General features: G+C 39.6%; 2 protein-coding genes across 5 annotated transcripts; one reads left to right on the plus strand and one right to left on the minus strand.

Annotated features, from left to right (window-relative positions):
- The first annotated feature begins 178 nt into the window (after positions 1 to 178).
- Positions 179 to 4,976, plus strand: lim2.5 (lens intrinsic membrane protein 2.5). Its single transcript, XM_033639825.2, has 5 exons — positions 179 to 280; positions 2,184 to 2,396; positions 3,860 to 4,009; positions 4,224 to 4,358; positions 4,799 to 4,976. Exons 2-5 carry the CDS (start codon positions 2,219 to 2,221, stop codon positions 4,858 to 4,860), a joined length of 525 nt encoding a protein of 174 aa, XP_033495716.1. The 5' UTR covers positions 179 to 280; positions 2,184 to 2,218; the 3' UTR covers positions 4,861 to 4,976.
- Positions 4,524 to 16,961, minus strand: LOC117266459 (free fatty acid receptor 2). 4 transcript variants are annotated; one of them, XM_033641681.2, is made up of 12 exons: positions 16,894 to 16,961; positions 16,398 to 16,509; positions 15,323 to 15,679; positions 14,684 to 14,983; positions 14,315 to 14,578; positions 10,336 to 10,611; positions 10,128 to 10,227; positions 10,000 to 10,041; positions 9,853 to 9,909; positions 9,388 to 9,556; positions 9,056 to 9,124; positions 4,524 to 6,479 (listed from the first exon to the last, which is right to left on the minus strand). In XM_033641681.2, the coding sequence occupies exon 12, from the start codon at positions 6,470 to 6,472 to the stop codon at positions 5,561 to 5,563; it is 912 nt and encodes a 303-aa protein (XP_033497572.2). In that variant the 5' UTR covers positions 6,473 to 6,479; positions 9,056 to 9,124; positions 9,388 to 9,556; positions 9,853 to 9,909; positions 10,000 to 10,041; positions 10,128 to 10,227; positions 10,336 to 10,611; positions 14,315 to 14,578; positions 14,684 to 14,983; positions 15,323 to 15,679; positions 16,398 to 16,509; positions 16,894 to 16,961; the 3' UTR covers positions 4,524 to 5,560. The 4 variants fall into 4 exon arrangements, with proteins under 4 accessions (XP_033497572.2, XP_033497573.2, XP_078027873.1 ...); XM_078171747.1 differs by lacking the exon at positions 4,524 to 6,479; XM_078171748.1 differs by lacking the exon at positions 4,524 to 6,479 and having other exon boundaries at positions 15,323 to 15,885.
- Positions 16,962 to 17,025: the final 64 nt, after the last annotated feature.

Raw genomic sequence — 17,025 nt, forward strand, 5'->3', positions numbered from 1 at the left:
ACCCCTCCCCTGTCCCCTGACCCCCCAAAATACTCCCATGTAGTTCAGTGTGAAAGAGTCACGTGGCTTTTGGCCCACCAGCTCAAGTGCATTTGTTCTGTGCTGATTGTTTTAAAGGATTTTGCCTCCATCGACAGAAAAGTGGAGGGGATAACTTTTTGGAATTCAGCCTAGGGCTTCCTCTTTGACGTTTCGCTCACTCCTGGCTTGCACTCTCTCTCACTCTTTCCCTGAGGAAAGACTGATACTTAAGAGGGTTGATTTATCCTGAGGAATTCAGGTAAGATGATGTTGCGTCTTTTGTTAATCGCTGGTGACACTTAGGTAATGACAATTTGGAGTAAAAAAAATCATAAAGACTGCATATAATGCCGTGGCAACCAATGGGTGTATGACTCACAGGTGGGCTCGGAAGGCCTATACATGTGTAGTGACACACTTTCAGGATTTTATCTCATGTCGTTTACATGCAAAATGCCTATTTTGTATAAATGTGTGTTACATGTTTTGTTTTGTTCAACATCTATATTATCACAGGACTACCCATGAATTCTTTTTAATTAATACATGATACCTTTCGCAACGTTTTATGCCAAACTTGGATTCAAGATTTATCTGGTTCCTTTCATATATACAGATACGTCTATGGTGTTTGGACCATCCACCAAGAGTGTGTATGATGTATGTTGTAACTGATAGCTGAGAGCAAAATGGACCTGGTTGACACAGATGTTTGATGTCTGCTGTGAAATACTGACTCATTTGGCTAATTTGCTGTTGTGGTATTTTTAAAAAAGGCAACAAAACACAGATCGTGGATAATTACAGTCTGTGCAGCTGAATAGGGGAACAGGGTTTAACCCATGGGCTGATTATGAGACAATGGGTCCCTGGGCACAGATATGCAAAGGCCCCCACCACCTGTCTGTCACAGAAACAAGGCACACAGGACTTTGTGGTGGTCTGTGTTTATTTATTGTTGTTATGCATCTTTTTGTGGGTCTGTGTCTCATTGTGGTCACTATGTGTTTTCTTGTGTTTCTTTGTGTCTTTGAGATCATTTTTGTGTCTTGTTTTGTTGTTTTGATTCTGTTCCTGGTAGGTTTGTGTTAATTTGACATTTTAAATTGTGCTAGTGAAGGCCAAGGGGCCCCCCTGACACTCTGGGCCCCTGGGCCTGCGCCCAGTAGGCACATGTAGTAATCCATCCATAGTTTACCTGTTTATGTGTCTTTGTGGAGTTGGACTAGTTGGACATATTTTTGTAAGCTACCGTCATTGTTTTCATTTTAAAACCTTGTATAACATTTAATTCAAGGCTCTATTTGTATCATCGTCTTTCACACCATTGTAAGTTATGTGTGACTTGACTGCGGTGCTCTTAGGCTATTTTCTGATTTGGGTTTAATGTGGTCGGTATAGGAGATAAATGTACATATTTGTGGCTAGTTTGACTAAAGTGAGGACTACTAAAAACATGTTCACATGTTGCTATGAGCTATAGTGTGGTTGGTATGATTCCTCTGTCCAGGGCAGCAGCTTTATGACCAGTTCTGTGCTGTGTTGTCACAGCTAACTGTGTGGTCAAGACAAAGAGACATGCATACATAGATAGACTAGCTCTAACATCCTCTGGTTGCCTCAGACAGAATCTTCCTAGAATGAGAAACTGCAAATGTTGCTGCTTGCAGACAGCCCCGCATTCATATTACAAAAAAAAAATCAACTTTGTTTGCCCTCTTACCAATAGTCTACAAGAAGGAGTCATCTCTGTCTCTGAGGAAATGCAGTGGTATAAATTCAACTCTGTTGTCAGGAGGTGAAGCAATGGTTAGAATAGATGTGTGCCGGGGGGGTGTTGTTTTAAGCCCCCAGAGCTGCAGGGTAAATCTAAACAGGAAATGAAAATGAATGTTTTCCCTTTGTTAGAGACTTAGATAATGTCACCCAAACTGTAGCTCAAAGATAAGCCCCCATTTTACCTGTGGCAATGCTGACTTATATCACAGCAGACTGACTGCATTTGGCAGCCTCTAGATGTGTACAGTCTGCATCCATTCCTTCGGGCCATCCCTGTCTCCTGAAACCATTTCCTATTAACATTAACGCTAAAGCTACAAACCCTGTTATATAAAATGACTAACATCATTACTGACTCCCATCTTCTCTCTCTTTTTGCACAGTGCATAAAGCCTTTACCACTGTCATAGTGTCACTCATGATGCACAGCTTCATGGGAGGGGGCCTATTTTGTGCCATCGTGGGGAACATCCTGCTGGTGGTCTCCACAGCCACAGACTACTGGATGCAGTACCGTCTGTCTGGCAGCTTTGCCCATCAGGGCCTGTGGAGGTACTGCATGTCTGGCAAGTGTTACATGCAGACTGACAGCATTGGTAAGTTGGAAAATATCTTCTTGGACCCTTAAATATTCCCTTGGGTCTCCCTGAGGCACAGCAGCTCTCACAAGAGTCAATGTCTACCTATCTGAGCACACTGGTGTCTTAAGTCTGTCCTTGCTTTTGAGGTACAATATGAATTTCTGGAGGTGATGACAGCAACAATAACAATAATAATATTAAACCTCAATTTGTTTAGCACTTTGTATACAACAAATGCAGCAAAGGGCGCTTTACAGTGAGGAAATTACACATACTGAGAGCTTCACATGAGAAGGACAGAATGAGCATTCAAAAAAAGGTAATGAATGCAATAATTAATGCAAAATAGGACACCTAATAAAACCCACATAGTAATAACAGTAACTGTACATGCACAGAGTGCTTCACATGAAAAATGACAAAGAGTAAACATGTAACAGGACAACAGGGCAATTACACATAAGAGGACTGAGGCTTCTTGTGGTTTCACTTTTAAATTTGAACTGTGAAACCAGAAACTGGGGTGAACTGTGTGCTCTCACTGCCCACATATTATCTCTTTTGTTCTGTCTCTGTCAGTCTGCACTTCTGCATTACTCATAGATAACATAGCTCCAAAACAGAGCTCCAAAATTAGTGACCTTAACATTTGCCTAAACAGCAGCCTGTGGGTTCCTCTCTCTGAGCACTTGGTAAACTGTGAACTATGCCGCTATTTCCTACACACTGGACCTTTAAGTAAACTGTAAAACACTATGAGATTCTGTCTCTCTTAGAGTTTTAAATAAACATTGTGTCGACCTGTAAGTAGTATTTATCATAACTTTATCTTCTCTTCTTCTTCTTCTTCTTCCTCCTCGACTATTTCATTCTTCGCAGGAATAAATGTCATGGAATTTTGGAGCAAAGGAATACAGAAAACACAGTTTATACAATGCTGTCCCACCGTCTGAAAAGAACATTTCTAAAGAAACTAAAGTTGGCTGCTTGTTGAAATAAGCATATGTATAGTGGTGGGAAGTTACAGCACTGCATGTACAATCTCACTGGTACAGTAACTGCTGCTGCCAGATAAACATAAGTGATATAAATGGTCAAGAAGTTCAAATGACATGGAAAAATGCATTAAAATAGTCAAAGGAGCTCAAACTGTACTTAAATAAATACACTTCCCTGTGCAATGTGACCAGTTGATGGCAGTTGCTAGACATGATATGACATCAATACGATAGGCATACCATCACTGTTTTATGGTTGCCTTCCCTGGCAGTGTTAATGATTGCTGCTGTGTGAGTCCTGCAGTAAACTGGAACAAGGGCAAAAGTTGTGTGGAATAAAAAGTCTGAGTTCATGTTTAATGGGTGGGTAGAAATGTTAGAAAGTAGATTCATTCCCATTTTCAGTTGATATTGATTGCATTTTAGTATGAAACTGACATTTTTTATGTATCTTTCTGCACATATCTTTCTACTCCTCAGCTTACTGGAATGCTACTCGTGCTTTCATGATCCTCTCTGCCATGTCGTGCTTTGCTGGCATCATCGCAGGAATCCTCTCCTTTGCCCACTTCTCCGCCTTCGAGAGGTTCAACCGCTCATTTGCTGCTGGGATCATGTTCTTTGTTTCAAGTGAGTCATGCAGTACTACTAATTCTGTTTTTTGATATCACATCGCCATGAATGAGGTTTTTATTTAATAACTTTGCATGTTATGAAAATCTTAGATAAAGTTCACCAGGCCTGCCATGGAAACTAGCCATACCATCATGACTTCCAACAAAGACGACCTTTACTATTATGGATATTAATTTTAATTTGCATCATTCTCTGCCCTCCATGCCAGCTCTCTTTGTTCTGCTTGCAATGGCCATTTACACTGGAGTGACTGTGAACTTCTTGGGCAAGCGCTTTGGTGACTGGCGCTTCTCTTGGTCCTACATACTAGGCTGGGTGGCACTGCTCATGACCTTCTTTGCAGGTTTGTTCAAATAAAAGAGTGCAGCAGAGTTTGGTGTGATAATGTTTTTGCTGATAGTAAACAGAATCAGTTTGAGTCCTTGTATGAATGTTACACAGTTATCACAAACTGAGGAAAACAGCTTACAACAGCTCTGTCAAATCTTGTAAAACATGGACATGAACATTGTAATTTTATTGAAATTTTATTTACAGAAAATCCTTGCAGTCCCATCAGCTTTGCACTCATTAAGATGCCCACTATATATTTTCAGTCTCACACATCAGTAACATTTACACTAGAAAATTCAAAAATATCTCTTACCATCCAAATGCTTTTTTTTACTGTACAGGTACAATAGTTTGTCATTGTGCCATTATCTTATACTTTACATGTCTGTGTACTACAGAAACAACCTTTGTGATAATTCAACACCAAAGGACCTATGTTTTGTTCTGCAGGTATATTCTACATGTGTGCCTACAGGATGCATGAGTGCAGAAGAGTGGCCGGCCCACGTTAAAGTAAGCAGGAAATAACGTGTCAAGGCTGGACAGGATATCAATTTCCGCTCAAAAATAGAGAATAGAGAACTTACTGTAAAATAATAAAAATTTGGAATTTTGCATATGCATCATACATGTCCTGTGGTTTGTCATATAATGATCTATGGTTGTTTGGTATGAAAAGCAGTTCAGACTCTTTGAGCACGATAAGATCAACAAAAATGTTGTTACTCAGTAACCAGCAAAACCCAGATGTGTGACATTATTTTACAAATGAACTAAACTATTAGATCAGTCTGTACAGCATTACAAATATATCTGATATAATAAGATAAGATAAGATAAGATAAGATAAGATACACCTTTATTGATCCCACAATTGAGAAATTCCAGTGTTACAGCAGTCAAGGAGAGAGTAAGATTAAAAATTTAAACTCAAAAAATAAAAAATAAAAACTAGGCATGCAAAATAAAGTACCAAAATACAATTAACGGTGATAAATAACAATAATAATAATAATGATGAGAAGTGGATAATAATGAGCAGTGAATAAAAATGAGCACTGGATTAAAGTGAGCACATCTAGTGCAAGTGACTGTGCAAAAAAAATAATAAAAAAGAAAACAATAAAAGTTATAATAATACCTATAATATACATTACAATAATAACATTGATGCTATATATGTACATTTTGTATAGAAAGTGCATTTTACACTTAGCCAGAGCTCGTGGGCTGCTTTTGTAATCCTGGAACAGTGACTACATGCTTCCTGAAAATTGACTTTTTACTATTGCAGTGGAAAGCGGAGGAGGAATAGTAGAAGATAATGGGATCAATACAGGTGTTGAAGGTGCTGAGTAGCAAAGTGTAGTACCTCCATTTTGGGCTCTCATTCATGAAGTAACCCAGTAAATGGGAGAAATTGTATGGCAGCACACAAATGAGAAACACAGCTAGAGTCCCCATGGCCATACCAATGGCCTTCTGCTTCTGCATCCGGGATATCCTGGGGCGACTGTACAAGATCAAGATGCAGTGCATGTAGCAGTAAACACAGATCAGAAGAGGTATGAGGCACAGCACGAAGAAAAACTCTAAACGAACAGGGAGGAGGACCTTCAGCTGTTTCTCAGTGAAGTTCTCATAGCACACACTGGAGTTTTTGCTGGACAGGGATGGGTGGTGCTGGGTAATGAAAGTGATGCTGCAGTGTGCTGCTGAGATCAACCAAATAACAGCACTGGTAACTATTGCATACACAGGTTTGAGCAGCCGGTGATAGGTGACAGGGAAAGCTACCCCGATGTAGCGGACCACACTGACAGCCATCAGCAGCAAGGAGCTGGTGTAGATTGTGGAGAAGAAGGTGAAGGAGGTGATGGAGCACAGGAAGCTGGGCAAGTGCCATTCCATGCCTGATGCTGCCTCGTGCATCTTGAGAGGAAGGATGATCAGAAAGAGCAGGTCAGAGACAGTCAGGTTGAGAAGCAGGATGTCTGTTGGCAGGGGCTTGGAGTTGATCTTAACGCTGAAGGCGTACAGAGACAGGAGGTTGGACGGCAGGCCTATGAGGAAGGAAATGATGTAAACTGAGAGAATGACCTCACTCCTCACTGCTGGCTCCATTATTAACCTAAACCAAATGAAGTAAACAAACACCAGTCAGACTTTCCAAAGTCACAGAAACAGGTGGTTAAAAATCACAGATTATTTTTATAGCAGGGACAATGGTTATGGTTATGTCTGTGTACATGATTTGGTCCAAATAAACACCCAGCTTGTTTCTGATATATAACAAACAGAGAATATGGGAAAATATAGAACATGTTTGAGCAACCACATTATCTTAAAGGGAAATACACCCACTTTAAAATTCATACATGTTATTCCTAAAGTCTGAGATAGCCCCACACTATTGGTAAACACGAACAACTCTTTCCCAAATCCAAAAGCTAGTGTACTAAGTTTTAACATCATTGGGTGCAAAGTCCTGAGCTGCTCCTTCAACAACAAATTGGGAGAGATGTTATTTACATGCATACTAGTATCACAATATTATGACAATATTCTGAATTTGATATGGGTCATGTAAACAGCATATTCAGAATGTAGCATTTTCCAACTATGATATGTGAGACACGTCGGTATTACTCAGGTTTTAGGAGCATTCTGTGGACACAGCACATTCAGAATATGCGTCACAAATGACGTGTTTATTGCAGTTTGCAAAACACATCCTGTTGCCTGTTGACAGTCAGCTCTGTGCATTGTCATGGATGCATTGTAGATAAACCAACCAACTCACTAACAGTTTGGAAGATGGTGTAGAGGTGAGTGCCCTAAAGAAACTCCCCCATTTTTGCTTAGAAGAAGAAACGCACCCATATTAAACATTATCAAAGACTTGGATATCAGTAGGGCACATTCTTTTGAGAATGCATGGTTGTATGTAAACAGTAATAGTGGAATAGTCACTTTCATTAGCCATGTGAACACCTTAGTAGGAATACTGTCTTTTTCGGAGTAAGGGTAGAAACTATCATATATTGTGTGTGCAACGGTGGTCACTGAGAGGAACAGGAAGATCTGCCTATATTGGTACATTTTCTGTTTCAGGACTGAGAACACTACAGTAGAATTTTGTGTATGAATGGGTACTCATTTGGGTATGAAAAAGAAAACAAACACTCTGTGAGTCCACAGAATCAGGCTCCCATTCATTGACTGTGGAGCAGCTCCAGACTTTGTACCCTATGACATCACAAGTTTGAAACTTAATTCTCTGGTTTTGAGCTTTGAGAGAGAGTATCAAATGTTCACAAATATTGATAGGCCATGGAAATAACATATTGGAATTCTGAAATTTGGTGGTGTTCCCCTTTAAAGTCCCAGTCACCTAACTGTAAACAGCCCCATCAGCAAAAACACAACAGGGACCTGCTGTCAATCCCAACTGATTGAGAGGTATGAACTGGCAGTGAGTTCTGTAGGTAAAAGTCACTAGACATCAACGACATAATCAGTTTTGGTGCATTTGTAGGTTTGTCTGCATCAGCAACTTTTTCAAGGTATCTGTTCAAACACATAACAGATTTTGAAGACGTCCAATCAGCATCTTTACCTTTCTCTTAGTAATCTGTAGATACTGTTAATTTCTCATTTGTTCGCAGCTATCTTTCATATTATGTGCAAATAAATAAAGTTAGTTTGAGAAATGGCTTTTTATGACACAGGATTTCAAAACAAACGAGCCAGACTCCAAACACCAGGTGTGGAATTTCAACAGCAAAAAGGATCTGTAATGTTTGATTAGACAAATAAAAATATGCACTTACCTAAGAGCTGATGTTTTCAGAAAAAAAAAAAAAACAAAACTATTAGAGCTCCGTGTTGTTTGCCTTCCTGTGCCTTTCAGCAAAGTTCATCACCAGTTTATTACTTGTGAGTTCAAAGATGAGCTGATATAAAATGTCATAAGCCGGAAGTAGAGAGTAAAAAGTGTGACACCCACTCTGTGTGGAGCAATGAGCAGTCAGCAATTGCTTAATATGAACTAAAATGCAAAACTGGAGCTCGTGTTGACTTTCATATTGGGCATCTAACTGAAGGACCTCCTCCCACTACATCTCTTCAGGAATAAACTCTGACATGATAATTAGGTTTGGATTTCATCAGCCAATGAGCCTGCATTTATTTGAAGTTACGCCCACGCCACAAGCTCAGAGAACAGGTCATCATTTCGGATAAACAAATTATTGCTCCACATAGACATTCAAGTAAGTACGTGCGCTTTGAGTTTAAGTCCAGTGTGGCGTCAATACTAGAGAGCAATATCAGGCATCAGCGGTTTCATCAACAGAATAGCTGCACATGTAGTCTAACTCTACAGTAGATCTGTTATCTGTTGCTTGGGAGCAGCTTGAATTTTGAGTTCCTTCCTGTCAGTCTATTCATATTAGCATCAGTTATCACTGCAACAGGAAATAAACATGGACAGCTCAATGTTTGTCGATGTAACAGGCACCACTGTGTTCAAGTTCTTTTGGAAAACTCAAGTCAATACATTAAAGTCTAAATACATGGACATAAGTAGTCATGCTTAAGTCTGACAAACTGTAGAAAAGGAAACATTGCAGTACATAAATGTGGCGGTTGTTTGTTTGCTTTATGCATTGCACAAAAGTGGGGAAACTACTGCAAGGAGCCTACTTTGTGAGAGCAGCAGCAGGCGTCCTCTTATCAGCAATTTAGATAGGTATCCTCGCTGCAGTCCAGACTCTGTGGAAGAGATTATTTGTCAGGGCTTACGCAATAAAAGCAACTGCAGAAAATGGCTTGAAAATGATGCTCAATGTGTAGAGAGAAAACAAACAATGGCACAAAAAGCAATAAATTTAATTTGGAAGTTGGTTCCTTCTGTTAAGGTCTATGCCGGCTCAGTCTGTTATACACATAGTATGTTCATGGGTTTTATACTCAATATAAGTAATGATCTGTTGTGAAGCACTACATAATTTTTTCATTAGTTGCATTTACTGCACCTTTGCCTGCAGCTGCATTTCGCCTTGTCTTCGGGGGGCTGTTGCATTGTTCTTGTACTGCTGAGCTCTGGCTGGTCTGATCATCTCTTGCACAAAATCATTGTCATAAACACAGGAAAGTCTGTCCACCTCAGGGTTGGTGCCTGACTGTGTGTCTTCATCTTGTGATCTAATAGCAAGAGGAAGAGGAGGAGAAATCAGCAGAGAGACTAATAAACGCTTTGAGTATTTCCCGTGACTTAGGCACGCTGACTCTTATTCTATCTTCTGCGGATCGATACATGTTGACAAAAACATTTCTTTGACTTTGTATGTTTGAGGGAAGAAGAGACAAAAATAAAACAGGCTACTCACGTGTCATAAATAACAGACTTTTTTCAGTTTCCTCACTAGATACTCAAAATCATGAAGATACAAAAAGACAAATATTTGTGCTGATATTGAGAATGAAATAGGTGCATTTACCTCTGAACACTGCTGTATCTTTGTTCTTGTTGGACACTGTCTGATTCATTTTGTGGCCTTAAAAATAGATGCAAAACTGTGATTTTGAATTCAGCAAATTTGAAATAAAGTATTGTCAGCTATAAACACATAATTCAGGTTCCACACCTGAAATGGATACCAGTGTTGCACACAAAGCCGGAAGGCGGTCTGTGGGTAATATAATAACAGTAAAAAGATTAATCATGGCAGTGCAGTCATTATACAGTATATGACAAGTAGTGAGGTCTACCAACCTGTCTGTAAAATATTGTCTGTAAATGAACATCACACATCCAACCAGCAGTGCAACTAAGCCTGGGAGCAGTACAGCTAACCACCACAAAGACAAAGAGGCTGTAATAAGGAGAATAGCTTAATTAATAAATATGATACACACAAAAAAATGCTTTTGGGAGTAGATTGGACCAAAAAAAAAGAATTCCAGAGTGTAATGTAACTTACATGTCTGTAAGTCTACAGACAGCTGTTTGGTGTCGCTGCCCACTAAGTTTGTGGCCATGCAAGATATATTAGTCTTGCTTTGAGCTTGGACACGTATTTCCCCAGAGACAACATCTTTCTTATTTGTGGAAACAATCCTGAAAGGGGACAGAAGAGTGTAATTTCCATCAATGGTCAAGTATATTGATGCATTGGGGGACGCCTCAGCCTGGCAGACACACTCTAGAGCTTCCTCTCTCTGGCGGCAGGAGGACTCAGGCAGGATTACTGGGGCATCTAGAAAGACGGAACAAAAATGTTATTTAACAAGTATCAACATCTTGGGTTTACTGTGATTTTCAAAAGTCAAAGATACATTTCCATCAAGCAAGTTCAGAGTGTTCCGCATTGCTCTTTTACATGTCTAGGTTCATAGTCTCATCTATGTCTTGTAGGCAAAGGTCATCTGCTCTCGTTTATTTGGGCGGTGGTGCAGTGGTTAGCACTGTCGCCTCACAGCAAAAGGGTTCATGGTTCAATCCCAGGAGGGAGCCCTTCTGTGCAGAGTTTGCATGTTCTCCCCGTGTCAGTGTGGGTTTTCTCCGGGTACTCCGGCTTCCTCCCACAGTCCAAAAACATGAAGGTTAATGGGTGAATCTAAATTGTCCGTAGATGTGAGTGTGAATGGTTGTCTGTCTGCGATAGTCTGGCGACCTGTCCAGGGTGTACCCCGCCTCTCACCCAATGTCAACTGGGATAGGCTCCAGCCCCTCTGTGACCCTCAAGAGGATAAGTGGTTGGAAAATGGATGGATGGATGGTTTGTTAGTGGCAGCAGGTGAGGACGTGATCAAATTTCTTGTATTATTTACTTGAAATGTGTCTTTACTGATATTTACCCTCTTAGTTTTGAACATTTGTGATGTGTGTTACTGATTTTTAATTAAAGACAGACTTTAAAAAGAAACTTAAATTTGTATTCCATTCAGTTTTAACTCCTCTTTTTATCTTCTCATATATATATATTTAAAGGTCCAGAACTGAAACTTCTCCCATGTGCCAAGTGAATAGAACAATAGTGTCGAACGCAAAAACACAAAATGCAAATGGCCCCATCTAGAACCAGTGTTTGATTTGTCTTTTCTAGGTTACTGTAGAACAACATGGCAATATTTGTGGAAGAGGACCTGCTCAAGACCCCAGGAAGTGCACTGGGCTTGGACAAAAAGTGAAATTACAACTGCCAGGTTCATCACATGACACCCTGTGGCCCTAAAAGAGTTTTCCCCATTGACTTACATGGCAAAAGAGACGTCTGTAAATTCACAACCCCCGGGAAATGACTCATTTCACTATCAGGATTTGATACATTCAGTCCAATTACATTTGGAAAGTCCAGAAGAGCTGCATGATTTAATTATTTTATCCCCATTCAGGTTAAAGTTAAAGAGTACTAAACCGGAAGTAGCCAGCTTGACCAGCGGAAGTTAACCACTCAGATGCACTTGGCTGCCCTAAGTCTGTAGTGTGCATGCTCGTTGGGCCGCAAAATGCCATAGTGGTGCCGATTGTCCCCAGATCATCCAGATAATTTTATATATTATATATTATTTTATATTTTATACAGCAGTTGAACCATTTTGACTTCATGCATCACTGAGCAACTCTCATAGGAATCAACATGGCTCTGCGTTTAATGCTGTATGCAATTCTCTTACATCCATGGACCAGCTCTGTATGCGGATAAAAATGGCTCATTCTAAGATAGTGAAAACATAACAATTCTTAATTTCAGTTATAAACGAATGAAAATATAGTTATGAATATAGCCTACCATTTCTGCCAATAGATGTCCAACACTGCACCTCCAAATGCAATTCAATTGAGCACAAAGAAAACAGTACATAAATCGCCAGAAGCATGTTTCTCATTTACAGATTATTTCAAAAACCCTGCCCTGAAAAATACAAAATTTCCATTCATATTCATGATTAAAAATGTGATACTAAAGGGTGAATTTTAAATCTCATGTATGTGCGGAGGGATCTACAAGCAGTTTAGGGCAGAAGGTTACATTTCCATGAGGTTTGAAACTGAAATATGTCCATTCGGTTGGCCGCACCGCGCTCCTAAACGGAGTCAGCGAAATAAAATTAAAACCTTTTAATTCGCTCCGTTAAACACAAATTTTACGTCCACGGTAGAGAGGCCTGGTTTATAGCACTTCAGGAAACAGGTAGGGCTGAGGCGTTTGCAACAAAAAATGCTAACGTCAGTCAACTGTCAACCGAGTTCGGATATCAGTAACGTTAGCTAACACCTTAGCGGCTAGCTCAGGGACCGTTGGCCCGGACCAGAGTTTACCTCTCCTCCGCCCTTCCTACTTGGTAACCGCAACTCTAACTCTCCACTCCAGGCCTCAGATAATTTTGGGACTTGGAAAACCAAACAAAGTTTACAGTTTCACCTTGTCCGTTTCTTCAAAACAAGACCCAGCACTGGTTAAGGTACCGTTTAAGCTAGGCTAGCTGTGTAGTGCCCGGGCGTCACCATAGCAACCCCACATCCTTCTAAAGACCCTACGCAGGTGCTCTAACGACCTGAGAGGTAACGGTTTCCTGGGACGATTCAACACCGACATTTCGCACCCAAAGTTACTGTAATGGTAAGTTCAGTTTATTCTTTTTAACCATTGTCATTGTTTAGTTTCACACTGTGTCTTTGGGTTGTTTTGCCAACATTAAATATGTACGTGTTTGGATACATACAGTCAGGGGGTCCGTAGCTGTCCGGTGTGTGTTGGTGGTTGATTTGGTTGTATTTCAATGTCAGTGTGCTTTATTGCCAAGTTACCCAGTAATTCTTGTTCCTAAATTGTGTTGCTCATGCTTAACAGCCTCTCTACCATATTAATTTAGTGGCTGTCTTTCAATTGAATTACACGGTCTTCCTCAGCATGAGTTGCAGAATTGTCATGCAAATATAGGTTTGTTACATATATATGTTGGTATACAATTAAGATTAAAAGTCAATTCTTAACTTTTGAAACAATAACTAGTTAGCCAGGTTAACATTTTCACCACAAGACCCATTTAGGCTAGTACTAGTGGCGCAGTAGCTGGATATTTGCACGACAGTTCGGCAACTCCATCAGTTAAAATTTATTGTGTGCTGCAAATTAGAGCTCCAGAACAGCTGCTAAATTGGCTTTGTGTTGAGATTGTTTGGTACAGTTTCCAAGAGCTCAACAGGCATTGTGTTGCTACTGCTTGTTTTGTGTTGTTCAAGTCAACTAAATCAGTGAGAGAATAGATGAAAATCTCTTGTTTGTATTTTATAACCAAACTGTCTAAACTGTCATATGACTTATCTTCTTAACTTACCACACTTAGACCCACTAAGTGTGTGGTGGTGTATTTCTCTGTATAGACTCTGTCCTCTGCCCACATTTTTGTATGTTCTTATTTTCTGTGTTTGGGACATCGATGGGCATATACCTCCACAGTACGCATGTGAGCTTGGAGCTTTATAATAATGCAGAGATCAGGTGCCAGACTGTAAGCAGCCGCCATCCAAGTGACCCAGTGCTATGAGAAATGCAAATATAGTGAGGCGAAATGCCTAACAAGAATGAATCAGGGGTTGGCTTTTACTTTAACTTTTGCTGGTGAGTGTGCTTACAAACAGTAACCAACAATCCAGCGTAGTATACCTTTAAAATGCCCATTCCTATTACGTGTGTAACATCTTTGGAAACCTGCCCCCAAGAATTCTAAATAAAGGTTTGTGGGTTTGAACGATGTTAAGCTGCAGAGCATGTATTGATTCATCCACATGCAGTTTGCTGCTTGTTAAGTGTTAAATTTCTCTGGTGGTGTTCTTCTGTGGCCAGCAGAGCAACTCCCTGTTGTGAATATCTAGCATTGTATTCCCAAATAAATTAAGATTAAATTAGTAAATTCTGACTCAGTAGAGGAAATCGAATGCATGCTTTTTCTTACATTTAACATCCAGATACAACCAGTCAGACTTCCCCATGCCAATCTCATTGGAAGCGATGCAGGAGAGAGAAGTATCTCGGGTGATGTTGTTGAAGGTCATTTTTCTCTCAGGTGAATTTATTTCCTTGTTCTGACCCGTCTCTCTTTTGAGCCATATGTAAGCGTGTGGTTGTGGGTTAGAGTTAGCAGTACACTCCACGGTAATGCTGCCACTTTCCATTACCATTTTACCTTCCAGTATAAGAGTCACAGTCACAGGTTCATCTGGGAATAAAGGAAATCATAACACACAATTATAATAGTAACATATCTGGCAAGTAAATGTACTTCAGCCATTTACTGTATTTGAACAGGCACTGTTTCACTTACATAAAATGTTGAGTGGTATTTGTTGACTTTCTGCGTTGAATGCTCTGAACTTCGCAGAACACCACATTTTGCTGTTATGCATTTCATATGTTGCCAGTCCATGAAGTGTCTCTGTGTATGACCATTGTCCCTTTACGTCCTCATTGAAAGCCATTACAGTGTAGTTTTTCAAAAATGGACTTAGGGGCCATTGAAGGGATGGAGGTGAGAAAGGGCAGGAATAACTTACGCTGCAATTAACCCAGAAAATTTCCCCATCCACTATTTTCTTCTGAATGGAGATTATGGGGGTTTTTCTCTCTGGAAGTCAAAATAAAGAAACAATGGAAAAAACATAGAGAAAATTTAATTTTTCTTTTATTTCTAGATTAACAGTTGTATAAATAAGATGTGCTACATAACAGAAATGCTGTATGTTAAATTAATAAGGGACGGGTGGTAAGATTTCTTCTTTACTTAGACCACAGCTTGGGTAAGGTGTAAAGATTGCTGTGTTTAGGAGGAATTGCTATTTTCTTTTACAGTATGGTAGAGTGTATTTCTGTTAATGAATGTAACCTGTAAATTGCTAAATTGTGAAATTTTGCATTAAGGCTTGGATTTCCTGAATTTAATTCAGGTTTACAAATGCTTACTTACCAACAATGATCGTTACAGTTTGGTCATAGAATTTCTGATTTGATTTAGAGTCTGGGTCGATCCAAACATAAACCCGCAGGTTGTTGTCTGCGCTCTTCACTTTGTCAATCACCAGGGTGCAGTTGCCCTCCGCAGCTTCACCCGTTACTGAGGTGCGTCCTCTGAACTGGTCTTCCACTGAAGCTGGGTGATGCCCATCATACACCACAGGATATATTACGCTATGGTACCGATACCAGGTGACCTGAGAATGAGGTTGTGTCTTACATGGCACCACAACACAGCTCCCCTCAACTGCAGTAATTGTTGTGGGTACATTGATGGTCCAGCTTCTCGCCTGCTGGAGCACAGAGATGCCTTTGTGGGGCAGGAGGAGTTTCATGGTACACAACATTAGTAGCAGTTCTGTTATTTGATGTTATTTTTGTGGATAAATGAGAAAATATAATACGTGACAGTCAACTGGAAATTCATTTGCACAGAGAGATATTACTATGAGAGCTGAATAACCACAAAGCTGAGTTTACTGCAGTATTTATAGCTTTTCACCATACCAGAGTGACCTAAAAAAAAAAAAAAACCTGACTTCTCAGAAACAAAGTTAAAATATTGCTGTAAACATACCATATTGAACTCCAAAAATATACAATTATCAGTTTCCTTAAAGAAGAATATATTATTTTACAACATATTTTAGCCTTTTTCCTATATGCGGATATTGCAAATAGTGTTCATAAAAATATGTGGTGACACTGCAACATGCATTTCAATGGTTATGACTTTGTTTTAGATACTGAAAATAAAAAGTACTACACGCTTCACATAATAATTTAAATAATAATGAAGGGCATCAGTAATCACTATATTCATTTTTTGTACTTGAGAATTATGCAGTTTGGAAACTGCCTTTTACTTTTTCCCCAATGTAGGCCAAACTCGTAGAAGATCTCTTAGCTATAGTCCTTTTTAAAATGACACAAATATTTGAAATATTAGCTTATTGTGTTATATTTTTATGTTTAACATGTTACCTAGGAAAAAGACAGAGATAAAAACAGATAAATCTCATTATTACCGGTAAACAAGCTTAGCAGTCTAAGCAGATGAGCAGTCGCCATGAAGAAAGTAGTCGCTGTACACCTTTCAGTTTGTCACCTTTTGACCTCTTAATGTCTGAAACACAGCAGCTGTAACAATATTACAACAATTAGACTATGTTGGCTTTGTGTTGTTTAATCTCTGCACATTACTATGCTCTTTTACACTGTTACACAGGAAACTGTTAAAAATACTGTGCAGATGTTTCATGGTGAGTCAGATATCAGTCATATATTATTAAGTCACAATGCCACTGCAAATCATCTAGAGGAGTCATTTATTCACGCTTGAAGGCCCCCAAGTGCCTCTAGCTTCGCCAAAGTACAAAAAAAGGTTTGCTTAATTTCCAGTTAATACCAACCACAGACTATTATTCTCTAACATTAAACAAAAAAGTCATACTATTAAGGAAGCTTTAAGAATCTGTAAAATAGTCTATGGATTAATCTTTTTCTTTGACTGATATGGCTTACCTTGCCTGACAAGCATGAATCTGTCTGCAATGGCCCAGTGATGTGTAACTGTGCATGCTCAAGTCCACCTTTTTACCACAACCTAATCCCCTCGACAACCCCTCTGTTATATTCAGTCTTAAACAGGAAACT

Source organism: Epinephelus lanceolatus, chromosome 10 (genome assembly GCF_041903045.1).
Source record: "Epinephelus lanceolatus isolate andai-2023 chromosome 10, ASM4190304v1, whole genome shotgun sequence".
In the NCBI taxonomy this organism is placed as follows: Eukaryota; Metazoa; Chordata; class Actinopteri; order Perciformes; family Serranidae; genus Epinephelus; species Epinephelus lanceolatus.